Here is a 26,684-nt window from a genome sequence, read left to right as displayed (position 1 = left end):
GGTGTGGGAGCACCGTGAATCCCATTTGATCAATGGCAGCAGTGGAGCCATGTCTCATCACCAATCACAAGCCTAGCCATGAAGTCGACTGGATCTTGATCATGGTGTTGCAAAAGTCCACACGCCTCTGTTTTTCGTCTGCAGACAAGAGTCTAGGCACCCACGGGGTTAACACCTTTCCCAACTGTAAGTGGCCGTGCACGATCTGCTGCAGGGTGTTTCAGCTAATTCCCGTGACTGCCTCCATTTCCGTAAAAATGATGGATTTGTTTCCTTGGATGGCCTGTTCGACCTGGGCAATGTTGGCTGGTGTTGACACTGTCACATTCCTTCCAGAACTGGTTCCCTTGTCCACCGATGTGCACCCTGTTTTCCAACCTTCCACCCAGTTGTAAACTGTTTTCTGTGAAGGCGCATGTTCTCCACAGACTGCCACCAAGCGCTGATGAATTTCTGCAGTGGTCACGTCTTCTTTCCATAGGAACCAAGTTGTATAGCGCTGTCCCTGACTGTTGCTTTTCACGTTGTCTGCTCCTACACTGACAGTGTTGTTATGAATGGCTATGACGAGTTCATTCATTGGCCCCTGTCGTGTGCTGCTACCAAACGGTGGAACAAGACACTAGTTACACATCACCACCTTCAAAAGTGAAATGTGAACCCGGACATACCAAACAATACAGTGTGAAATAATATAGTACGTCCCTCGTAATATATCTCTGTAAGCCTGTTTATAGTCATAATTTTAAAAATTGCCAACATCTGGTAGATTTTTCATTGCCATCTCCGTACTTTCCCATTAGGAAAGGTTTTGACTAACGTAGATGTTCCTAGACAATGGTAACATTCACACACATATATTAAAATGTAAAATACTGTACAGTGGTCTAACTGACCAGACTCCATGACTAGCAAGTACTAGCTTTTTTCCTTCTTGTGCTCTTAAAAATATTATTGTATAGTGTTGCTTCTGATATCAAATAATAATATAACAATAAATAAATAAATAAATAAATAAATAAATAAATAAATAAATAAATAAATAAATAAATAAATAAATAAATAAATAAATGGGCTCTAGTTTCACAGAAGGAACAAAAAAGAAGGTGGATTTAACAAAGATTCCAATGTTATAAGGCATCATTATTTCATATAAATATATATTTATATTTGGCAAATATATATGTAAAATCTATACAAGTAAAAACACGACAATAGTGCACATTGCTTAGTAAAAAGCTGTTTCAATTTGCCCATGAGAATAGGCCTGCATTATATATTTTAGAACATCAAATTCAAATATTAGCTAAATATTTTTATGTTGCGTCTTCCACACAAAATATTTCTTGTAACAATCTTGGTAAAAGCACAAGGCAAGGCAATGCAATTACAGTCACTGCATGAGCTAATGTATCGAGCCCAGCATTACATAGTGAAATGTAAACAACATGTGTAATATTCATACAAAATTAAAAGAATTTTACTCCTTGATTATCATCAAAGAATATTAATTCTGCCTTCTTTTGAGCTTCTAACTTTTGCAAAGCTTTGATGAGAATGTCGGTATCAAGTCCGTGAAATTCTTCACCTACGGCAGTGTCACCTGAAGTTAACTCATATAATGTACAAACAGTTTTAACCATTCCATTATTCTGCACCCATTGGTATATAATATCAGCCCATTCATCTAAAGTATGCCAGTAGATATGCCATCTATATTTTGTCTTGTCCAAAGGGTCAGCATTGCCTGTTCGAGCTAAATCTTCCAATACTGCTAGGATTCCTTCCTTTGATAACGTTCTATTAATGGATGCATTATTAAAGAGAGGGCATTTATGTGCTTCCCTAATATCCAAAACTCCTTGTTTTGTTGCTGAATGGTATTCAAGAACTAACTGACGCCAAGCAGTAATCTGTTTTGTTCTAGTTTCAGCATTTGGCTGGAGAGTGAAGAAAGGAGGAAATCCGTATTGCCAAGGCCACTCGATGGCAGTCATAATGTCAGCATCAAAAACCTGGATAAAAAGCAAAATTAATAAAACACAAGATACAGAACCATTGATAAAAAAACCTAAGAATAAAATGTTTATCACCATTTTAGATACCAATGCTTCAAATAATCACAGCCTTATACAGGGTTAGTCAGTTAAGCAGTGATGGGATATTCGATTCATTTGATTCCGTTCACGTTACTGAATTGATACAGTGATCCAATTCACGGCACATTAGAGTCACCGTTCCTATTACATCTGTGTAGTCACATTAGAGTCACCGTTCCTATTACATCTGTGTAGTGTCTAATGATAAGACAGCAGCAACAACATTCAAAGCTTGCTGCTGCCATCTGGTCTTCATTCTATGAAATGCTTTCCTACGCGTCATCTAGTTTTCAGATTCAGTTTTTTTTTTTCTTTCCTGGCAGCCACCTCTTCGCATCAACTTTTGATGCTACAAAGCCTTTCCCCCACAGTGAAAACTCCAGTAAATAAGTACATAAGATTAGATGAAAAAATATCTGTACGCACAATCATCAGTGATCTGCACTTACAGCTGTCGCCCAGTTGTGAGATTCCCTATCAATTGTTTGCTTAGACTTTTCTTAAATGATTTCAAACATACTTACATACATACATACATACATACATACATACATACATACATACATACATACATACATACATACATTATCAATATAGACTGTTATGCCTTTCAGCGTTCAGTCTGCAAGCCTCTAAGAATTTACTAAACCTCACCACAATCCTCGATTTGCAACTAGTGCTGTGGCCTCATTTAGTTCTATACCTCTTATCTTTAAATCGTTAGAAACCGAGTTTAACCATCGTCGTCTTTGTCTACCTCTAATTCTCTTACCCTCCATAACAGAGTCCATCATTCTCCTAGGTAACCTATCCTCCTCCATTCGCCTCACATGACCCCACCACCGAAGTCGGTTTATGTGTACAGCTTCATCCATCGAGTTCATTCCTAATTAGCCTTTATCTCCTCATTCCGAGTACCATCCTGCCATTGTTCCCACCTGTTTGTACCAGCAATCATTCTTCCTACTTTCTTGTCTGTTACTTCTAACTTATGAATAAGATATCCTGAGTCCACCCAGCTTTTGCTCCGTAAAGCAAGGTTGGTTTGAAAACAGACTGATGTAAAGAGAGTTTTGTCTGGGAGCTGACTTCCTTCTTGCAGAATACTGTTGATCGCAACTGCGAGCACACTGCATTAGCTTTTCGACACCTTGATTCAATCTCGCTTACTATATTACCACCCTGGGAGAACACACAACCTAAATACTTGAAATTATCGACCTGTTCTAGCTTTGTATCACCAATCTGACACTTAATTCTGTTGAATTTCTTACCTACTGACATCAATTTAGTCTTTAAGAGGCTAATTTATATACCATACTCATTGCACCTAATTTCAAGTTCCAAGATATTAGACTGGAGGCTTTCGGCACAATCTGCCATTAAGACCAAGTCGTCAGCATAGGCCAGACTGCTTATTACATTTCCACCTAACTGAATGCCTCCCTGCCATTTTATACCTTTCAGCAGATGATCCATGTAAACTACGAACAGCAAAGGTGAAAGATTACAGCCTTGTCTAACCCCTGTAAGTACCCTGAACCAAGAACTAATTTTACCATCAATTCTCACTGAAGCCCAATTGTCAACATAAATACCTTTGATTGATTTTAATAATCTACTTTTAATTTCATAGTCCCCCAGTATGGCGAACATCTCTTCCCTCGGTACCCTGTCATATGCTTTCTCTAGATCTACGAAACATAAACACAACTGCCTATTCCTCTCGTAGCATTTTTCAATTACCTGGCGCATACTGAAAATCTGATCCTGACAGCCTCTCTGTGGTCTGAAACCACACTGGGTTTCATCCAACTTCCTCTCAACGACTGATCGCACCCTCCCTTCCAAGATGCCAGTGAATACTTTGCCTGGTATACTAATCAATGAGATACCTCGATAGTTGTTGAAATCCTTCCTGTTCCCTTGCTTGTAGATAGGTGCAATTACTGCTTTTGTCCAATCTGAAGATACCTTACCAACACTTCATGCTAATCTTACTACTCTATGAAGCCATTTCATCCCTGCCTTCGCACTATACTTACCATTTCAGGTCTAATTCCATCTGTACCTGCTGCTTTATGACAATGGAGTTTATTTACCATCCTTTCCACTTCCTCAAGCATAATTTCACCAACATCATTTTCCTCCCCATGAGCTTGGTTGTTCGCAACACCACCAGGATGATTTCCTTTTACATTGAGAAGATGTTCAAAATATTCCCTCCACCTCTCCATTGATTCCTTGGGATCTATTATGAGTTCACCTGAATTACTCAAAACACTGTTCATTTCCTTTTTCCCTCCCTACCTAAGATTCTTTATTACTGTCCAGAAAGGTTTCCCTGCTGCTTGACCTAGCCTTTCCACGTTGTTACCAAAATCTTCCCATGACTTCTTTTTGGATTCAACAGCTATTTGTTTCGCTCTGTTTCTTTCATCTACGAACAAATCCCTGTCTGCCTCGGCCCTTGTTTGGAGCCATTTCTGATAAGCCTTCTTTTTATGTTTACAAGCTGCTCTCACTTCATCATTCCACCAAGATGTTCGCCTTTACCCATCTTTACACACAGTTGTTCCTGGGCATTCCCTTGCTGCTTCTACTACAGCATCCCTGTATGCCATCCATTCACTTTCTACATCCTGAACCTGCTTACTGTCTACTGTTCGAAACTTCTCACTAATCATATCCAGGTACTTCTGTCTAATTTCCTCGTCCTGGAGATTTTCTACCCTTATTCATTTGCAGACAGATTTCCTTTCTCTACCCTAGGCCTAGAGATACTTAGTTCACTACAGATCAGATAGTGGTCTGTATCATCGAAAAATACGCAGAAAACTCGAACATTCCTAACAGATTTCCTGAATTCGAAGTCTGTTAAGATGTAGTCTATTATCGATCTGGTACCCCTAACCTCCCATGTGTAGCGGTGAATAGCCTTATGCTTGAAGAATGTATTCGTAACAGCTAAACCCATACTAGCACAGAAGTCCAGCAAACGCTTCCCATTCCCATTAGCTTCCATATCTTCCCCATATTTACCAATCACCCTTTCGTACCCGTCAGTTCTATTCTCAACTCTTGCATTGAAATCGCCCATTAGCACTATTCTATCCTTGCTGTCGACCCTGACCATGATGTCATTCAATGCTTCATAAACTTGTCAACTTCATCCTCATCTGCACTCTCACATGGTGAATTTACAGGCACAGTTCTGGTCCTAATTCCTCCAACTGACAAATCTACCCACATCATTCGCTCATTTACGTGCCTAACAGAAACTATGTTGCGTGCAATGGTATTTCTGATAAAGAGCCCTACCCCAGCCTCTGCCCTTCCCTTTCTAACACCCGTCAAGTACACTTTATAATCTCCTATCTCTTCCTCGTTATCTCCCCTTACCCGAATATCACTTACTCCTAGCACATCCAAATGCATCCTCTTTGCTGACTCAGCCAGTTCTACTTTCTTTCTTCCATAAGCCCCATTAATAATGATAGCTCCCCATCGAATTCTATTTCGTTCGCCAAGTTGTTTCCAAGGAGTCCCTCGCCTATCAAATGGGAGTGGGACTCCGTTACTCCCATAGGTCCGAGGCTTGCTTAAAATGTTCTGAGCTCTGTAAATTCATGAAGCAGGATGCTACCCTACTTGCACATAGTCCAAGTGTGGATCTCTCCTCTAACGGGTTATGGACCACCGGTGAATTGTATAGTCCTTGCCGCCTGAGCACAAGGAGGGCCATGACTCAGAATATGTCTGAGATGCCCACTCTCATTCCATAGCAACTGGTATCCTGACTTTCAGGACCACATACTAGGCCACTCAGCCATTGCCCATGGTTCACGAACTAGGACGTGACTACAGTAATCCACAAACATGAACAATGATTTCAATGAACTTGGAAATTTCATTATATTCACAATAAGTACACGATACAAAACAGTTAAAAATGAAATGCAGGAAAAAATAGGCACTTTTGTGGTACTATACATGCTTGTTATATTACAGTACAAAACTTACTTAGTTAATGATGATGATGGTTGTTGTTTAAAGGGGCCTAACATCGAAGGTCATCAGCCCCTAATGGAACGAGATGGGTGACATGAATTATGATAATTAAAATTTTAATATGTATCCACTGACTAGAGTTTTAAAAAAAATGGCGATGAAGAAATATGATTATGAGATTAAAATAATCAGTGGATCTAATTTGCAATGCCTTATTTTCTAATAAAATAATAGAAAATACAGGTAACAAAGGAATAATGCATTGCCTGGAAGTACAGATATTCACGTTAGACGATAAAATAACACATTAAAATAAGCAACACAAACTAAAAAAGTCAATGTGATAAAAGCGCAGTTAACACAGATACACTAAGACAAAGGACATCATTACACACGATAAAAAAGACCACTATCCCTCATAAAACGGATGACGAGGTCTGCTGACTGCTCGTCATCTCGCAGGATGAGGGAGATTGTACTCGGGAGGTTAAGCCTACGGCGTAGATCGACCAGGTCCACACACTCCGTAAGGATATGTACCATGGTAAAATGGTCACCGCAAGTACGCACCGGAGGGGGTTCTCCTTTCAATAGATGGGAGTGTGTCAGGATACCATGGTCAATCCGAAGACAACATAATACCACTGCTTCTCTCCGAGCCCAAAGGGAAGTCCTCCATACCTTCGTTGTTCCTTTTATCGTTCTCAGCTTATTTGGAAGTGGAATGGCCTGCCACTCCATCTCCCAATGGGACATAACCAGATGTCTCAGCTGAGTGCGAATATCACTTGCTGGAACGTTGAAAGGCAACGGGGGCAGTGTTACTGCCTCCTTGGCAGCCTTATCTGCTAACTCATTTCCCTCTACACCCATGTGGCTTGGGAGCCACATAAACATGATTCTGCTGCTGGCATCCAAACACCCAGCCAGCAGGTCCTGGACCCGCTGCACCAGAGGGTGCCGAGGGAAACAGGTATCAATAGACTGTAGCGAGCTCAAGGATTCGGTACACAGAATAAAGTGTCGGCCCTCATCGGACAGTGCGTACCGCAGAGCTTCACAGATAGCATAGAGCTCTGCTGTGTACACACTACAGGTTTCTGGGAGAGCAAAAAGAAATCTATCATTGTCGACCACTAACAAACAGCCCACCTTCGTTTCTGGGCTTGAACCATCCGTGCAAACGACGACTGACCCTGGATACTGGCCAACAACGGACAGGAAGAGCCTCCGATAAACCGAAGGGTCCGTGTTTTCCTTCGAGCCAGTGTGCAGATCCAGGATTATTTCAGGTCGTCGTACTACTCACGGAGGTACCCCACTTGGTTGTCTGACAAGGCAAGGATAAGCGGCGTACAACCAACGGATTCTATTGTTGAATATGCAAGGATAGCTTGGGTGAAGTGGCCTGTGTCGCAAATTAGCAGCATACGCCAGAAGGAGCTGCTGGTGCCTCAGGTGTAAAGGTGGCACACCAGATTCAGCGAGTAGGCTAGCTATGGGGCTTGTTCGAAAAGCTTCCGTCGCCAACCTAACCCCGCTGTGGAGGATGCTGTTCAGTTTTGAAAGGACAATTCGTCTTGCTGAGCCACATGCTGCACTACCGTAGTCTAACCGGGATAAAATATGCACCCGATAGAATCGTAGGTGCACTGTGCGATCCGCTCCCCAATTAGTGCTGCTAAGAAACTTCAAGAGATTAAGCCTCTTGAGGCATTGCACTTTTAGCTGCTACACATGTGGCTCCCATGATAATTTACTAATCAAAAGGGAGCCCAAGAATTCGGTCTTAGTTAATAATAATAATAATAATAATAATAATAATAATAATAATAATAATAATAATAATAATAATAATAATAATATAATATGAAGAACCGGCATAACTCAAATTTTATACACTAACTTATGGTTTTCCCTCAGTTCTCTGAAAGTCACAACTATTATATATACAGAATTACATACATACATACATTATCATACATTATCATTATAGACTGTTATGCCTTTCAGCGTTCAGTCTGCAAGCCTCTAAGAATTTACTAAACGTTCCCACAATCCTCGATTTGCAACTAGTGTTGTGGCCTCATTTAGTTCTATACCTCTTATCTTTAAATCATTAGAAACCGCGTCTAACTATTGTCGTCTTGGTCTCCCTTTACTTCTCTTACCCTCCATAGCAGAATCCATTATTCTCCTAGGTAATCTATCCTCCTCCATTCGCCTCACATGACTCCACCACCGAAGTCGGTTTATGCGTACAGCTTCAGCCATCGAGTTCATTCCTAACTTAGCCTTTATCTCCTCATTCCGAGTACCATCCTGCCACTGTTCCCACCTGTTTGTACCAGCAATCATTCTTGCTACTTTCTTGTCTGTTACTTCTAACTTATGAATAAGATATCCTGAGTCCACCCAGCTTTTGCTCCGTAAAGCAAGGTTGGTTTGAAAACAGACCGATGTAAAGATAGTTCCGTCTGGGAGCTGACTTCCTTCTTACAGAATACTGCTGATCGCAACTGCGAGCTCACTGCATTAGCTTTATGACACCTTGATTCAATCTCACTTACTATATTACCACCCTGGGAAACCACACAACCTAAATACTTGAAATTATCGACCTGTTCTAGCTTTGTATCACCAATCTGACATTCAGTTCTCTTGAATTTCTTACCTACTGACATCAATTTAGTCTTTGAGAGGCTAATTTTCATACCATACTCATTGCACCTATTTTCAAGTTCCAAGATATTAGACTGGAGGCTTTCGGCACAATCTGCCATTAAGACCAAGTCGTCAGCATAGGCCAGACTGCTTATTACATTTCCACCTAACTGAATCCCTCCCTGCCATTTTATACCTTTCAGCAGATGATCCATGTAAACTACGAACAGCAAAGGTGAAAGATTACAGCCTTGTCTAACCCCTGTAAGTACCCTGAACCAAGAACTCATTGTACCATCAATTCTCACTGAAGCCCAATTGTCAACATAAATGCCTTTGATTGCTTTTAATAATCTACCTTTAATTCCATAGCCCCCCAGTATGGTGAACATCTTTTCCCTCGGTACCCTGTCATATGCTTTTCCTAGATCTACGAAACATAAACACAACTGCCTATTCCTCTCGTAGCATTTTTCAATTACCTGGCGCATACTGAAAATCTGATCCTGACAGCCTCTGTGGTCTGAAACCACACTGGTTTTCATCCAACTTCCTCTCAGCGACTGATCGCACCCTCCCTTCCAAGATGCCACTGAATACTTTTTTTTTTTTTGCTAGGGGCTTTACGTCGCACCGACACAGATAGGTCTTATGGCGACGATGGGATAGGAAAGGCCTAGGAGTTGGAAGGAAGCGGCCGTGGCCTTAATTAAGGTACAGCCCCAGCATTTGCCTGGTGTGAAAATGGGAAACCACGGAAAACCATCTTCAGGGCTACCGATAGTGGGATTCGAACCTACTATCTCCCGGATGCAAGCTCACAGCCGCGCGCCTCTATGCGCACGGCCAACTCACCCGGTGCCTGGTATACTAATCAATGAGATACCTTGATAGTTGTTGCAATCCTTCCTGTTCCCTTGCATATAGATAGGTACAATTACTGCTTTTGTCCAATCTGAAGGTACCTTACCAACACTCCATGCTAATTTTACTACTTTATGAAGCCATTTCATCCCTGCCTTCGCACTATACTTCACCATTTCAGGTCTTATTTCATCTATTCCTGCTGACTTATGACAATGGAGTTTATTTACCATCCTTTCCACTTCCTCAAGCATAATTTCACCAACATCACTTTCCTCCTCCCCATGAGCTTGGCTGTTCGCAACACCAGGATGATTTCCTTTTACACTGAGAAGATGTTCAAAATATTCCCTCCACCTCTCCAGTCATTCCCTGGAGTCTATTATGAGTTCACCTGAATTACTCAAAACACTGTTCATTTCCTTTTTGCCTCCCTTCCTCAGAAAGGTTTCCCTGCTGCTTGACCTAGCCTTTCCAGGTTGTTACCAAAATCTTCCCATTACTTCTTTTTGGATTCAACAACTATTTGTTTCGCTATGTTTCTTTCATCTACAAACAAATTCCTGTCTACCTCGGTCCTTGGTTCGTTTTGTAAAATTAATTTTACAGAATAGAACATGTCCTATTTTATGAAAAGTTTTATCAAAGGTTTTATAAAACATGAATTTGACTGTGAGCAACAGAAATTTTATAAAATTAAAATTACTGTATAATAAATTTGACAGAAAATTTTTCCATGAGCAACAGGCATTACTGGGGGACTATGCAATTAAAGGTAGATTATTAAAATCAATCAAAGGCATTTATGTTGACAACTGGGCTTCAGTGAAGCCCTTCCCTGTCCCATCGTCGCCATAAGACCTATCAATGTCGGTGCGACGTGAAGCAAGTAGCAAAAAAAAAAAAAAAAAAAAGTTCTTGGTTCAGGGTACTTACAGGGGTTAGACAAGGCTCTAATATTTTGGAACTTGACAATAGGTGCAATGAGTATGGTATGAAAATCAGCCTTTTGAAGCCTAAATTGATGTCAGTATGTAAGAAATTCAACAGAATTGAATGTCCGATTGGTGATACGAAGCTGGAACAGGTCAATAATTTCAAGTATTTACGATGTGTGTTCTCCGAGGATGGTAACATAGTGAGATTAAATCGAGGTGCAGTAAAGCTAATGCAGTGAGCTCACAGTTGTGATCAACAGTATTCTGTAAGAAGGAAGCCAGCTCTCAGACGAAACTATCTTTACATTGGTCTGTTTTCAGACCAACCTTGCTTTATGGGAGCAAAAGCTGGGTGGACTCAGGATATCTTATTCATAAGTTAGAAGTAACAGATGTGAAAGTAGCGAGAATGATTGCGGGTACAAACATGTGGGTTAAAATGGCAGGAGGATACCCAGAATAAGGAGATAAAGGCTAACTTAGGAATTAACTCGATTGATGAAGCTGCACGCATACACTATAAACCGGCTTCAGTGGTGGGGTCATGTGAGGCGAATGGAGGAGGATAGGTTACGTAGGAGAATAATGGACTTTGTTATGGAGGGTAAGAGAAGTAGAGGGAGACCAAGACGACGATGGTTAGACTCAGTTTCTAACGATTTAAAGATGAGAGGTATAGAACTAAATGAGGCTAGAGCACTAGTTGGAAATAGAGGATAGTGGCGACGTTTAGTAAATTCACAGAGGCTTGTAGACTGAATGTTAAAAGGCATAATGGTCTATAATGAGTATGTATGTATGTAGTTAAAATCCCCAACCCAGCCGAGAGTCGAACCCAGGATTCCTTGAAACAAAAGGCCAGCATGCTAACCATTTAGCCATGGAGCCAGATGATGTTTGGTGTGTAAAAAGTGTTTCTGCAAAGGAAAAAAAATATGACATTGTGCAACATATTATTATAACACAGCGCAAGGAAAGGGTTAAGAATAAACCTACGTTAAATCAGCAACTAATTAATTACAAGCTGTGTAAGTGAACAATCAAGTTCAAGTGATACCTTTTTCAAAGATTTATGTTTAGCATTAGAGTTCTGACTTTCAATTGGGAAAGTTCAATAATAGGCAACTTCAGGAATTTTTAGAAAAAATTTACGATCAGATGGTGCCAGACATATCTACAATGAGCAAAAACTCTAACAATGTTTTCAAGATGTAATTTGTTTATAAAAGTAGGAAAGATCACAATATGAAGATAAAGTTGGAATTCAAGAGGACAAACTGTGGCAAATATTCATTTATAGCAAGGGGAGTTAGGGATTGGAATAACTTACCAAGGGAGATGTTCAATAAATTTCCAATTTCTTTGAAATCATTTCGGAAAAGGCTAGGAAAGCAACAGATAGGGAATCTGCCACCTGGGCGACTGCCCTAAATGCAGATCAGTATTGATTGATTGATTGATTTGATTGTTAAAGGCTTAGCTAGACTAAATTATTGAGTTGACCATGCAGTTAGGATCACATAGCTGTGAGCTTGCATTCAGGAGATGATGGGTTCAAATCCCACTGTTAGCAGCTCTGAAGATTGTTTGTAGGATTCCAGCAAGTTATAGCAGATATCTTGGATTCAGGACATCAAATTGATTGTATCATGATTGACCTATCTAAGGCATTTGGTAGGGTAGATCATGGGAGACTACTGGCAACAATGAATGCAACTGGACTAGACAAAAGAGTGACAAATGCTGGAGTTGTTCCTTAATTAAGGCCATGACTGCTACCTTCCCATTCCTAGCCCTAAAAATAAAAACCTAAATTAGTCCAACCAGCCTTGGTTGCCTAGTTGTACTTCCTCTTGAAAGCAAAAATATAAAGATGTGGGTCTTCTCATCTCCAGCATGAAGAAAGTTCTTGTAAAGACACCAATTAGAATTATTATTTCTTGGTTAATTTCCAAATTTGTCTACCTCCTCAGCCAGTGTTATCTCAGTGGGGTTTGTGGTTAGAGGCTGTGTCATCTTATGCAGGACAATTCAGTGATTTTTTGTTTTTTGGTATTCCTGAAATGCAAAACAAGCTGCCAGTATTGCCACAGCCCAGGAATCTTCTGCTAAAAATGGCATACAAGAAAGGACTTGAGTATATCTCCTTAATATCTGCTATTACTACACATAACTGCTTGTAACCATGTCCTCCAAGAATGTTTTTGAATCTAGGTGGAAGGGCAAGACCGGGTTGTTTCGGCTCTGAACAAATCAATTCTTGTTGGAGCTTTCGGGAATAACTTTTGCCGTTCGGAATTAATTTGTCCACTTCGAGATGTCTGGTACGTACCTGTTCACTTACTCTGTGTAAGCCATGTACTATACAAGTTACATATATCATGCTTGGGGGGGGAGCTTACAGAAAGGCCAGTGTCCTGTTTGAATTGAAATTAAAAATTAGAAATGAGAAAAAATAAATTTTTTACATAAAAATCTGTTCCCAATTCACCAACAAATACAGGGTTCATCAGGGACACACTCTAATATATTTAAGGGACAATGGGGTAACTATGATTTACATAAATGGTCATCTTAAAACAGGGAGTCAGTAATAATTTTATCACTAATGCAGAGAATCTTTCAAAGGGTACTACTACCTGACAAAAAGCTTCAATCGTGTCTTGAACTCCACATATGCAGTCCAACTTTTGTTAATTCATCTGTCTTGAGTGGTTGTTTGAAAGACTCGAAGTTGAAGAAGACCAACTTTGGTAGTTTCCCTTGATGTTTCTCTTGTAAAATATGTATCCTCATCCCAAAGTGTTGCAGCTCTATTAAGGCACACCCTCAATGGAGGTGAGATGCATGTATAGTATGGGCACTTTTTAGTGACAGATTTTTGTACTCGTTGGAGAAGTAAGAAGGGTTCCGTTAATACTGCCAACTGAATGGAAATGAAATCTGAATTGAATCGATAATATGATCGATCGATATGAATTTTATAAACCTTTATTATTTTAAGCAAACAACTGTGTCACACGCACAATATATAATACTATATAACATTCCCCGTTGCGAAACGTGCTGCTAGCATGAATTCTATAGTTTGGCTTTGCTGTGTAAACAACAACAGTACGAGTACTTAAAGTGTACGCCAGATGTCGCACAGCGATGATAAGCGATTCTTAGTTTGTGTTTCAAAGGTTGCCAATACGAATCTTGAAGATAACCGAAGTCGACCATTTCAGCACTAGGGTGTAAATCTATCACTAAAAAGTGCGCAGATAGTACCTTTTTAACCATATACCTGGCAATCTTAAATTTCTGGCAGTAGGGAAATTGAACCTAGGCCTATGAGGGCATCAGCTAATAGTGCTAATTATTATGCTATGGAGGAAAAGTTTTCTACGATCACCATACAACAAACCCTACACGTTTCCTGTTCCCCTTAAGCTCAGAACACTTCTGTTTTCTTTAAAGAAAATTCTATTATCATTCACACAAATAAAACAGATATAAATGAAGAATAGTGTAGCTCCAAGTGCACCATTCTACCCTTCTTCCTCTACCACGTTTTCCACATCCTGGTGGGGTTGCAAGTGTGATCTGTGCAGCACATGTGGACTTGGCCCCTCCTGATACCAACCCTCTGTGGATGAATGTATTCATTATTGTGTATTTCTGTGGTGGTTGGTAGTGTAGTGTGATGCGTGTGTATGAAGATCAGAGTGTTCAGACAAACACAAACACCCAGTCCTTGAATAGGAGGAATTAACCAGGCAAGATTAAAATCTCCGAATCATCCGGGAATCAAATCCGGGACCATCTGAGCTTAAGGCCTTGAAGCTGACCATTTAATCAAAGAGTTGGATGCTGAAAGTACTGAACTTCAATATTGAGAAACAAGAACCTCAGGCTGAAACCAACTTTAAGCCCTTGACGCCCACCTCAATACATCATCCAGACCTTTTTCTTCACATGCAACCAACAGAAAGGCCATCGAGTTGCATCTGCAGGACATGGTCTTACTTGTCAAACAAGATTAACAAATCAGTATTGGACAAAGGGAAAACAAAAGAAAAGTAAAAAGATCCAAATATTCGTGCAGCAAGTTCCCGTAATCATGAAGTATTATGAGACAAAGAAGGAAAAAATATGAAATTTTGTCCATTACTATTAATGGTCATAAGTCCGAAATAGAATTTTATAATTTGCAGTCCATCCATTTTTTGTATTACCGGTAAATGATTTTTCACGGAACTTTTCTAGGAGATGTATTTACAATTCTTTGTTGTGGGCCAAACGAAAGAAAGGGGAAGCTAACAGAAGAATTCAGTAACAATCCTAAATTAGTCCTTGCTAACATTTCAAAAATCATGAAAGACCATTGTAAACACAGACAAGGCCTGTCACTTGCAATCATTCAATCATGTGCCTATATTCACTTGTTTGTATCATTAAATCAAACAGATTTCATTCAGTTATGCAGAGATTCAGAAACCAGGCAATGGATTGCACCTAGGGCCTACCACAACTTTGTGGTTGTGAAATGCCAACTGTCACTGAAGAAAAAAGAAGTGAGGAATGTTGCACTATGACTAAATTAAGAGTAATTTAAAAGGAATGCAAAATATAAAGAAAGTTGAACATAGAAATATAGGACTTCGTGGTACTAGGATAAGATGAACTGAAAACAAGAGAAATGGACAAGGATACTCTTCACATCTTCATACACACAGTAAAAGATTCAGAGGCTTAATGTCTGACTCGTTGGCTGAACTGTCAGCATACTGGCCTTCGGTTCAGAGGGCCCTGGGTTCGATTCCCAGCCGGGTCAGGGATTTTAACCTTAATTGGTTAATTCCAATGGCACGGTGGCTGGGTGTATGTGTTGTCTTTATCATCATTTCATCCTCATCATGACATGCAGGTTGCCTACGGGTGTCAAATAGAAAGACCTGCACCTGGCGAGTCGAACCCGTCCTGGGATATCACGGCACTAAAAGCCATACGACATTTCATTTCATTTTTACAAGTGATGAAAATCATTTTTCGTCCGTATTGAAAGTTTTATAAACTGTATATAGGATAATATTTTTTGTTTATTTCCACCTATTCAATACATTACAGTGTATTTGTAATGTATTTGTAATGTATTGAATAGGTGGAAATAAACAAAAAATATTATCCTATATACAGTTTTAATGTATTGAATAGGTGGAAATAAACAAAAAATATTATCCTACATACAGTTTATTTCATTTCATTTCATTTCAGAGGCTTAATCAATCAAATTTTACAAATATTCATACCTTCGGCAATAAAACATTTTTGACATCACCCTCACTCTTAAATTTCTTCCTGACCTTTTTCCCAGTTTATTGGGATAGACATGGATTTAACCCAGTTTTGCTGCTGGATGCCTTTTCTGACACCAATACTATCTGAAGGGATGTTTCTATGGTGATTAGTAGAGTGGTGTTTTTATGCAGATGAAGAGAAGTATTAAGACGAACACAAACAGCTAGTGTCCGAGCTAGAGGAATTAACCATACGCTAAGCAACTGAAATCGCCGGCCCAGCCGGGAATCGAGCAGAGGGCACTATGAACCGAGATGGCTGGTGGTGATTAATGTTTTAAAAGTACATCTAGGTAACCATCCGTTATCTAACACTAATCAGAGGGAAAATATGGAAGGGATCCGACACTTCGAAAAATGAAGATATCGGCCAAAAGAAGACAAGGGCCACGAAGGGCGTGAAAATGAAAGACTCCCTAGCCCTCGCAAACCTAATAGCGTCGGGGTTGGAAAAGAACAAGAGTTGACCGAGAAAGGTCGGATAGGATAGATGAAAGTGAGGAGCCTGGCACAAGTGGAAGCAATGCCAGGACTCAACTGAGCGCCCCATGGTCGCCAACCCACGCTCCAGAGTTAAGAGCCCCTGAGGCCCCTTTTAGTCGCCTCTTAAGACAGGCAGGGGATACCGTGGGTTTTATTCTACCGCCCCCACCCACAGGGACCGGACAACTGACGAGATCTCTGAAGTCTGGCCTATTCAAGATCTTCTGTCGGAAAGAAATATGCCATGTGCACGTTCATGAGGTATTCTAAACCCACAGTATTAATACGGTGATTATTTGAAAATGTGATATATTATCATACCAAGTAACTAAGAAATCTTCAATACGCGCGTTCGTACCTAACCCCAAGATATTAGCACGGCAAAAAATTGAAAATACAACATTCTTTAATTACCATACCAAAATATTATAAATTTTATTAAGTAAGACTTTCAACATTTGGTCTGACACGTTTCAAGCTAACTTATCTACAAGTTTTTTAAAAAATACAAATTTCCTTCACCTTATTTACTTACTGTACATCAACGATCAACTCCTGTCACTTGCACCAAAGAGAATAAGCGAATAAGTACTTGCACTTGCAATCATTCCGTCACGATCATGTGCAAAGATGTGCCTGTATTCACTTGTTCGAATCATTAAATTCTCCCAACTCATAGGTGAAAATTTAAGAATGTAATTTTCGTAATTACATTTTGTAACAGATACAAATATGCTATTAATGTTAGTGATTTCGAGTAAACATTATATAGGCAAATACTTTCCAGTTTCATTGCAGTTTGCTAATCGTATTACAATAATAATGATATTTTTTAAATACACGGTTTAAGTTGGCGGCACTCAGAGGCTGGTTTTTTTTGTTTCATTTCAGGATCATTGAAATAGGGGGAGTTCAAAGAGTACGTAGTGGGAGATAGGTTGTATGAATTACTATATATGTTGGTGTGATGAAACGAAACGTCTTAAATTGTGAAAGATAACGACCATTGACAATTATTTTATGTTAATAGTTCCACAATTGTGTGAAGTTACGAGCCAATTTTGAAAATACTGCTGATACGATTTTTCCTGTTTCTTTATTACAATCTGTTGAACAGGGGCGTATAATTTGGACTGCGTTTTAATGGTTAATGGGGACATAATTTTCAATTATTTCTCATACTATATTGACGTTAAAATTAAAACGTGAACTATGACAGATGCTTCTCGTATGGAGGTCACTGTAGAGCACTCGATACCTTTGGATATATTGGATGACTTGTGCAGGTTATTTTGATTGTATTTTTTAGCCTGATTTTTGGTAATACATTAACATTTTAAGAAGCGAAGAAAATTTTAAAAAATCTGTTTGTATTGCAGTCGCTTCATTATTAACGTGCCAGAAGAAGAAAGGAAAGACCTTGTAAGAATATGCTTTCAGATTGAACTGGCTCATTGGTTTTACCTGGACTTCTACTGTAATGAAGAAAATAACTTAAAGCCTTGTGGAATGAAAGAATTTGCTACACATATTTTTCAGGTGAGTTATAGTATAATGGAATTGGTTGTAGGCCTTAATTTCTTTGAAGCAGATGCTTGTGAGTAGCAACATTTACTTCTGATGGTTGTAGTTTGAATGGGGGTCACGTGTGTTACATATGTTTTAGTCAAGGTGATAAACTACTTGCAGTATATTAATAATTGTAAACGGTGTTTTAGACAGGAAATCCTTGTGTAATTGCGACTTGACCCCTCAAGAATGAGATGCACAACTGCCAGCGAACCCAAATAGGTCCTGAAAGGTTCAAATATTTTGAGAAAAACTGAGAAGTCGTGAATACAAGAAATTGCGTGGACATGCTTGAAAAGGAAAAGAAGTGGGATTAGGCCTATATCAAAAACATGTGACAATTGGTGGCTATTTACGTAACTTCTTGAGAGTGGAGAGTTGCTATCAAGTTGACAGGAAATGCACCTGTAAGAGTTGGAATTCAAGCGGACAAACTGGGGCAAATATTCATTTATAGGAAGGGGAGTTAGGGATTGTAATAACTTACCAAGGGAGATGTTCAATAAATTTCCAATTTCTTTGAAATCATTTAAGAAAAGGCTAGGAAAACAACAGATAGGGAATCTGCCACCTGGGCGACTGCCCTAAATGCAGATCACTATTGATTGATTGATTGATTGAACTGTCATGCAAATCTCAGGATGGATTCTGTATTCAGGGACTTTGCCATTGTAGAAAACTTCTAAGGAACATCAGTCATCATTGGGAAGCTCACGCTCTCATTGCTGCAGGTGGATATAAATTATTTTCAGTCGACAGAGGAATGTGAGGAGAGGCTATTCGTTAGGTGGGGCTGATTCTTGGAATCATAGAAAGATAATGTTTTATGTTATCTGAAGTAGCAGAGAGGAGATACATACATACATACATACATACATACATACATACATACATACATACATACATACATACATACATACATACGTACATTATCATTATAGACTGTTATGCCTTTCAGCGTTCAGTCTGCAAGCCTCTGAGAATTTACTAAACGTCGCCACAATCCTCGATTTGCAACTAGTGTTGTGGCCTCATTTAGTTCTATACCTCTTATCTTTAAATCGTTAGAAACCAAGTCTAACCATCATCGTCTTGGCCTCCCTCTACTCCTCTTACCCTCCATAACAGAGTCCATTATTCTCCTAGGTAACCTATCCTCCTCCATTCGCCTCACATGACCCCACCACCGAAGCCGGTTTATGCGTACAGCTTCATCCATCGAGTTCATTCCTAAATTAGCCTTTATCTCCTCATTCTGAGTACCCTCCTGCCATTGTTCCCACCTGTTTGTACCAGCAATCATTCTCGCTACTTTCATGTCTGTTACTTCTAACTTATGAATAAGATATCCTGAGTCCACCCAGCTTTCGCTCCCGTAAAGCAAAGTTGGTCTGAAAACAGACCGATGTAAAGATAGTTTCGTCTGGGAGCTGACTTCTTTCTTACAGAATACTGCTGATCACAACTGCGAGCTCACTGCATTTGCTTTACTATACCTTGATTCAATCTCTCTTACTATATTAGCATCCTGGGAGAACACACAACCTAAATACTTGAAATTATCGACCTATTCTAGCTTTGTACCACCAATCTGACATTCGATTCTGTTGAATTTCTTACCTACTGACATCAATTTAGTCTTCGAGAGGCTAATTTTCATACCATACTCATTGCACCTATTTTCAGGTTCCAAGATATTAGACTGCAGGCTTTCGGCACAATCTGCCATTAAGACCAAGTCGTCAGCATAGGCCAAACTGCTTACTACATTTCCACCTAACTGAATCCCTCCCTGCCATTTTATACCTTTCAGCAGATGATCCATGTAAACTACAAACAGCAAAGGTGAAAGATTACAGCCTTGTCTAACTCCTGTAAGTACCCTGAACCAAGAACTCATTCTACCATCAATTCTCACTGAAGGCCAATTGTCAACATAAATGCCTTCGATTGCTTTTAATAATCTGCCTTTAATTCCATAGTCCCCCAGTATGGCAAACATCTTTTCCCTCGGTACCCTGTCATATGCTTTCTCTAGATCTACGAAACATAAACACAACTGCGTATTCCTCTCGTAGCATTTTTCAATTACCTGGCGCATACTGAAAATCTGATCCTGACAGCCTCTCTGTGGTCTGAAACCACACTGGTTTTCATCCAACTTCCTCTCAACAACTGATCGCACCCTCCCTTCCAGGATGCCAGTGAATACTTTGCCTGGTATACTAATCAATGAGATACCTCGATAGTTGTTGCAATCCTTCCTACCAGTTGCTATGGAATGGGAGTGGGCATCTCGGACATATTCTGAGTCGTGGCCCTCCTTGTGCTTAGGCGGCTAGGACTATACAATTCACCGGTGGTCCATAACCCGTTAGAGGAGAGATCCTCACTTGGACTGTGTGCAAGTAGGGCAGCATCCTGCTTCATGAATTTACCGAGCTCAGAACACTTTCAGCAAGCCTCGGACCTATGGGAGTAATGGAGTCCCACTCCCATTTGACAGGCGAGGGACTCCTTGGAAGAGAGGAGAGATCCTGGTATAATTTTTTCTTCCACAGCCCAGAGTTTATAACATTATAAGGAAGCTAAAATAATGGAAATCTCACTGGGAATTCCTTTTAGAGGAGAGATGTGTTTATTGTGATGTCTACGAACCTTCCATCCCGCCCCAAGAAGTACATTTACACTTTTAAAACCTAATAAAGAGCAGCACCCGCCATCGGCCATGGCTATAGTAGCTTCTTGCATTCTCATTGGTCAACGTGAACGGAATGTGAAGTCATTGCCATCAATGCTGATAAATACATTATTTGTCCAAATCCTATCCTAACTGTTCACACGGCAAAAACCAGTCCAGACCAATGGTCTTGTTCAGGTCTTATCCTAACCATCCGCTCGGCAAGAACCAGTCCAGACCATTCGTGTTTCCACACGAAACTAGGGGCCTAGGGCCGCTTTGCGGCTTCTAACTGTCCAGACCAATTTTCTTGTCCATGGCAAGAATCCTAACCATCCAGGCCAGTCGTCTTGTCCACGGCAAGAATCCTAACTGTCCAGACCAATCGCGTTTCCTCACAAAACTAGGGGCCTAGGGCCGCTTCGCGGCTTCTAACCGTCCAGACCAATAGTCTTGTCCAAATCCTATTCTAACCGTCCACACGTCAAGAACCAGTCCAGACCAATCGTGTAACAATAATCACCACAACCAGCTATCGAAGCTCCACTCGCTCGTCAGTTCCTAAGTACAGAAGTTGGCAACACTGAGCACTGCTTAACATCCTTCCCGAGCGTGTAAACATTCAACAGTCATTCTGCGTGCTGCTGAATGCAGCGAGTACTGGTCTGCGGAAGGTAAAATTATAATGGAGATCCTTCCTGAATGCTTGCCAGAAATCCACCACCCCACCCCAAAAAGTATTCTGACTTATATGTTGTTGTTATCGTTTGAGTCATCAGTTCATAGACTGGTTTGATGCAGCTGTCCATGCCAGCGTATCCTGTGCTAACCTTTTTGTTTCTACGTAACTACTGCATCCTACATCTGCTCTAATATGCTTGTCATATTCATACCTTGGTCTACCCCTACTGTTCTTACTGCCTACACTTCCTTCAAAATCCAACTGAACAAGTCCTAGGTGTCTTAAGATATGTCCTATCATCCTCTCTCTTCTCATCAAATTTAGCCAAATTGATCTCTCACAAATTTGATTCTATCTCTTCATTCGTGATCTATCCATCTTACCTTCAACATTCTTCTGTAACACCACATTTCAAAAGCTCATAGGTCCTATAGAGGAATAAAAAGCGAGACATCATGACAGTACTAAATGCCATCATTTTCTTTGTTCCTATTGGCGAGCTTTATTCAGCTGTGATCAGCTGTGATGAAGGCTATATTCTTTTTGTGTCTGTTACAGGTCACATGATGTGTGATCGCAGGATTACCACATCTAGTGAAAATAAGAAAATGGCAAATTTTCAAACAGGATTTTCATGTGGTGGCTGTGATCGAACCATATTATGAATTCATAATGAGGCGCCCCTGCCTATGTGAGTCCCAGAGCACACTGACCCGGTGTGTAACATCTGGCATGGGTCCCAGCTCAGGGTTACGAGTGAAGACCTCAACGGCATCTACGGCGGAGATGGCGGAAGGGGCATACCCGTAGCGTCTGTACTCCAGAGGAGCGGCTACGAAAGGCGTCTGTCTCCATCTTAGGGGTGACCTAATTTTGAACCTGGCAGTAGGTATAAAATGCCTTTGGGTGTGGCGAGCCCATCGTAACAATAGCCTATATGGACAAAGCAGGTATGGTGCCTCGGAAAAGGTTAGGGCGTCCCCTGCTAAAAGCGACGCGCAGCTCTTCAGGTGCTGGGGGAACTGTGAAAAATGGGCAACCAGCACCAAACTACATCAAAATTGCAACAGTTAATGTACTGACACTGACGGGAAAGACAGAAGAACTGGTTGACTTCATGATAGAAAAAGATATAGCCATACTTGGACTGTGCGAGACCAAGAAGAGGGGTACAGGGGAGATCCCTCTGAGAGAAGGATACAGGCTGTATTACAGCGGAGGACCTGAAGCAAAAAATGGAGTGGCCATCATACTTAGAAGAGAAATCCAAGAATATCTGGAATATACAAAGTACCTCAGCGATAGGATGATGATGAGACTCCAGTTTGAAAATGGCATGAAAGATCTATTTCAGTTGTATGCCCCACAAACTGGTTGGATAGATGAACATCTAGAGGACTTCTTAGAGGAAGTGGAGAGACAGATAGAAGATAAGGAAGTACTATTGATGGGAGATCTAAATGCACAAGTTGGAATGGAAAGACAAGGAAAGGAAGATGTTGTAGGGCCCTTTGGATATGGAAATGTAAATCCAGAAGGCGAGTTGTTGGTGGATTTTTGCATGAGGAATCAAATGATTGTTGGAAACACCTGGTTTAGGAAGAAGAACAGTCAGAAGATTACAAGGTATGGTTGGGGAGACAGACGAACAAAGACCATGATTGATTATATAATCATAGAGAAAGAACACCGAAAGAACCTTGTAGATGTAACAGCCATGCCTGAAGAAGCCTTTGGTGGAGATCATAGAGTTGTGATAGGAAAATTGAAAGTTGGAAAGATTGGAAAACCCCAGTTAGGAAGAGAGAAAAGAATTAAAGTATGGAAGTTGAAGGAGAAAAGCATACAATAAGAATTTCAAAGGGAAATAATACCCTTGGTACCCAGGACAGAGGTGGGGAATGTTGAAGAGGAATGGAAAAGATTTAAGGAAGCACTGGTTGGATGTGCAGAAAAGGTGTGTGGTAGAACATCAGGAAATGAGAAAGACAAAAAAAAAACACACTGGTGGAATGATAGGGTAAAGATTAAAGTGAAGGAAAAGAAAATGGCATGGAAAGCATCTAAGACTGAAGAAAGTAGAAAATATGTGGAGGCAAAGAATTTGGCCAAGAAAGTATTGGAGGAAGAAAAGAGGAAAAGCTGGGCCTTATTCACACAGAAATTGAGAGATGATACACAGGGCAACAAGAAATTACTGTATGGTATCTTAAGAAACAAAAAGAGCGATCAAGTAAACACCAGATTTGTGAAGGATGAAGGTGGCATAATTTTAACAAAGCCAGAAGAAATAAGAAAGAGATGGAGAGGGTATTTTCAGAAGCTGCTGAACATAAGAACGGATGACAGTCATTCAATGGACGACCAGGAAAGGGAATTAGTTGAAGAAATGGATAAAGAAATGACAATGAATGAAATTGAAATGGCAGTAAGAAAGATGAAGAATGGAAAAACTGCTGGAATAGATGAAATTTCAGTGGAGATGATAAAGGCAGCTGGAGCTGTAGGCCTGCATTGGACATATCGGGTTCTCAGGAATGTCTGGGAGAATAAGGAGGTCCCTGAGGATTGGCAGAAAGGAATAATCATCCCAATTTTCAAGAAAGGTGATAAGAAAGTTTTGAAGAACTACAGGGGAATTACTCTAATATCCCATGTTGCTAAGATAATGGAAAGGATACTGGGAAGTAGAATAAGGTTGAGGGTTGAGAATCAGATACAGGAAAATCAGTTTGGTTTCGGAAGTGGAAGGTCAACAATAGAGCCCATTTTCATTATGAGACAAGTAATGGAAAAGCATTGGGAGTACGGGAATGATATGGTGATGACATTCATTGATATTGAAAAGGCATATGACAGTGTCCCTAGGACGAAAGTTTGGGACAGTCTGGTGCAAAAAGGAATTGGACAGGGATTAATAAAAATGATCATGGCATTGTATAAGGAATGTTGTAGTTGCGTGCAAACACAAGTTGGCAGGACAAGTTGGTTCAAAATAACTAGTGGGCTGAGACAGGGAAGTGTTGTGTCACCAATCCTGTTTACAATAGTAATGGATGACATCATGAGAACAGCAAAAGCAGCATATGGAGGAAGAGAAATGAACATGATGTTATTTGCAGATGATATTGTGATTTGGGGAGAAGACAACAGGAAGGTTCAAGAAGAGTTGAATGTGGTGAATGGGAAGATTGAAGAATGTGGATTGAAAATAAGTGTAGAAAAGAGTAAAACTCTTGTTATGACTAGAGGGGAGAAAGAAGGGAAAGGTCAGATTAGACTTGCAGACAAGCCCCTGGAAGCAGTGGAAATGTTTAAATACCTGAGGAGTGAATTAATGGAGAATGCTCGACTGGATGCCGAGATTAGTAAAAGGATTCAAGCTGGAAGTTGTTTCTATCACAGTGTAAGAAACATGTTATGGGACAAAGATGTGCCAGTGGAAGCAAAGGATACTATGTACAAGATGTATTACGTACCCATAACAACTTACGGAGCAGAAACTTGGACAATGACAAAGAAGGATGAGAGTCGAATACAGGCAGCTGAAATGAAATTCTTGAGGAGTATGATACAGAAGAGTAGAAGAGACAAAATAAGGAATGAGAAAATCCGGGAAGAAATTGGAGTGGAAAAAATGAATGATAGAATAGAGAAGAGCCGACTAAGATGGTTTGGGCACATAAAGCAAATGAGCGATGAAAGAATGCCAAAAAAGGTGATGGAAATGCAAATCCAAGGAAGGAGAGGCCCTGGACGACCACGATTGAGATGGAAGGATACCATCCAACGCAGCATTATAGAAAGAAACCTGGACTGGGACACAGTGTTGGAGGAGGAGTGGTGGAAAGACCGAAGAAAGTGGAGAGGAACCTTATATGCCCCTACCCGGCTACAGCTGGATAAAGGGAAATGATGATGATGATTGAAAATTGTTATACAGTAGTTCAAAAACAACGAAAGTATTTATTAAACCACCTGTTCAATACTTTACATCCACTTATATGTGGTTACATAATTATGTTAGATAGATAGATAGATAGATAGATAAGAAATGGGTGAGCCCTGTCTTCGCAGAGCTCCACACATAGGTCTATGAAGACCCTTTGTGCCCCTTAACCTCTTAACTGGGCATGACGTATATATTCGTACGCTGTATGTTACAGGGTAATGGGCATGACGAATATATACGTACTCGTCTTTTACCGCGAATATCTCCTGGCTATGAAGAGCTACTTTGCCGCGTCGTGTATTGTCGTCTGAATTGATGTTTTTCCCGCTCGATGACAGCAAATACCATATGTCACGCTTCTTGAAGCTTATTTGTTTTTATTTTACAACTGTGCGGTGCTACTTGTCCGTAGTAGGCCAAATATGGCAGCATCTAGTTCAAAGCGTAAGTTCGAAACGCTCGAAGAAAACAAGATTATTCAACATTTAGAGAATGATTGTGACGATTTATCTCCTCATAAATCCAAAGATGAGTGGTTTGATACAAATGAAGGCGAGTGTGATAGTGAAAGTGATTCAGAAAATGAGAATGATGAACAAGGAGAACAACATGACGAATCGGACGGACGAGGGCGAAGTGCTAGACATGTTTCAACCTTTCCCGCCGCGTAGTGTTTCACGTCAGAAATTCGTATTTGCTGGTGCTAGTGGTGTAAATGTGGACTTCGACGATGAATCCAAAGTGTTAGAATATTTTGAACAGTTCATAGGTGATGATATGTTTCAACTTATTGACGAACAGCCAATGTGTATGCTAAACAGGTTTTAGAAGCCCATCCGAACTTGAAACCATGGTAACGAGCGAGAGATTAGGTAGATACAAATCCAACTGAGGTAAAAACTCTACTTGGACTTCTAATGCTGCAGGGGATAGTTCATAAGCCAGAAAACAGTATGTACTTCTCAAAACGGGAAAGTATCGCAACCCCTTACTTTTCGAAAATTATCTCTGAGACAAATCACTGCAGTTCTAGTGAGGTAAATGACGTAACGTACCGTGAAGTTAATGTAAAATGTTTGACATTGTCACTAGCATGATGTGAAATTCGTAAATATTCCTTTCGTTTATTTATTTTAATTTTAGGTGATAACATATGAACAAAACACTCAAATTTCAACCAGGTAAATGACCTTGCAGTTAATGAAAAATGGTTCAGAATGTCACATGCATGATATGATATTTATAAATACCCCTTGCTTTTATTTGTTTCAACTTTCGGCTATAAAACATGGGCCAAACTCGGAAATTCCAAATTCCAAAGTTAATGTAAAAATGGTTGAACATTTCTCTAACATTAAAATTAATTAAAAAGCCTTTATTTTACTTTTTGTATTACAGAT

The 26,684-nt window shown here is 40.1% G+C and overlaps 2 protein-coding genes across 3 annotated transcripts in view; one reads left to right on the top strand and one right to left on the bottom strand.

The window, feature by feature from the left end:
- Positions 1–1,122: 1,122 nt before the first annotated feature.
- Positions 1,123–17,047, bottom strand: Vps25 (vacuolar protein sorting 25). Of its 2 annotated transcripts, none has more exons than XM_067138390.2 (2): positions 16,937–17,047; positions 1,123–2,015 (listed from the first exon to the last, which is right to left on the bottom strand). In XM_067138390.2, exon 2 carries the CDS (start codon positions 1,995–1,997, stop codon positions 1,470–1,472), a length of 528 nt encoding a protein of 175 aa, XP_066994491.2. In that variant the 5' UTR covers positions 1,998–2,015; positions 16,937–17,047; the 3' UTR covers positions 1,123–1,469. The 2 variants fall into 2 exon arrangements, with proteins under 2 accessions (XP_066994491.2, XP_066994490.2); XM_067138389.2 differs by having other exon boundaries at positions 16,924–17,031.
- A 301-nt stretch (positions 17,048–17,348) lies between these two features.
- The window catches only part of DCP2 (decapping protein 2), a 288,102-nt gene continuing 278,766 nt past the window's right edge, over positions 17,349–26,684 (top strand). Inside the window, exons 1-2 of the mRNA XM_067138387.2 lie at positions 17,349–17,687; positions 17,781–17,940. Of these exons, the coding sequence (XP_066994488.1) occupies positions 17,614–17,687; positions 17,781–17,940 (234 nt within the window). The 5' untranslated portion in view covers positions 17,349–17,613. The remainder of the gene's footprint in view (positions 17,688–17,780; positions 17,941–26,684) is intronic.

The sequence above is a fragment of the Anabrus simplex genome, chromosome 1 (assembly GCF_040414725.1).
Source record: "Anabrus simplex isolate iqAnaSimp1 chromosome 1, ASM4041472v1, whole genome shotgun sequence".
Lineage (NCBI taxonomy): Eukaryota > Metazoa > Arthropoda > Insecta > Orthoptera > Tettigoniidae > Anabrus > Anabrus simplex.
This window is presented reverse-complemented; position numbering and strand designations above follow the sequence as displayed.

Excerpts from the sequence above, each read along its gene's own strand:
- Vps25 (XM_067138390.2), bottom strand. The coding sequence starts at position 1,997 with ATGACTGCCATCGAGTGGCCTTGGCAATACGGATTTCCTCCTTTCTTC.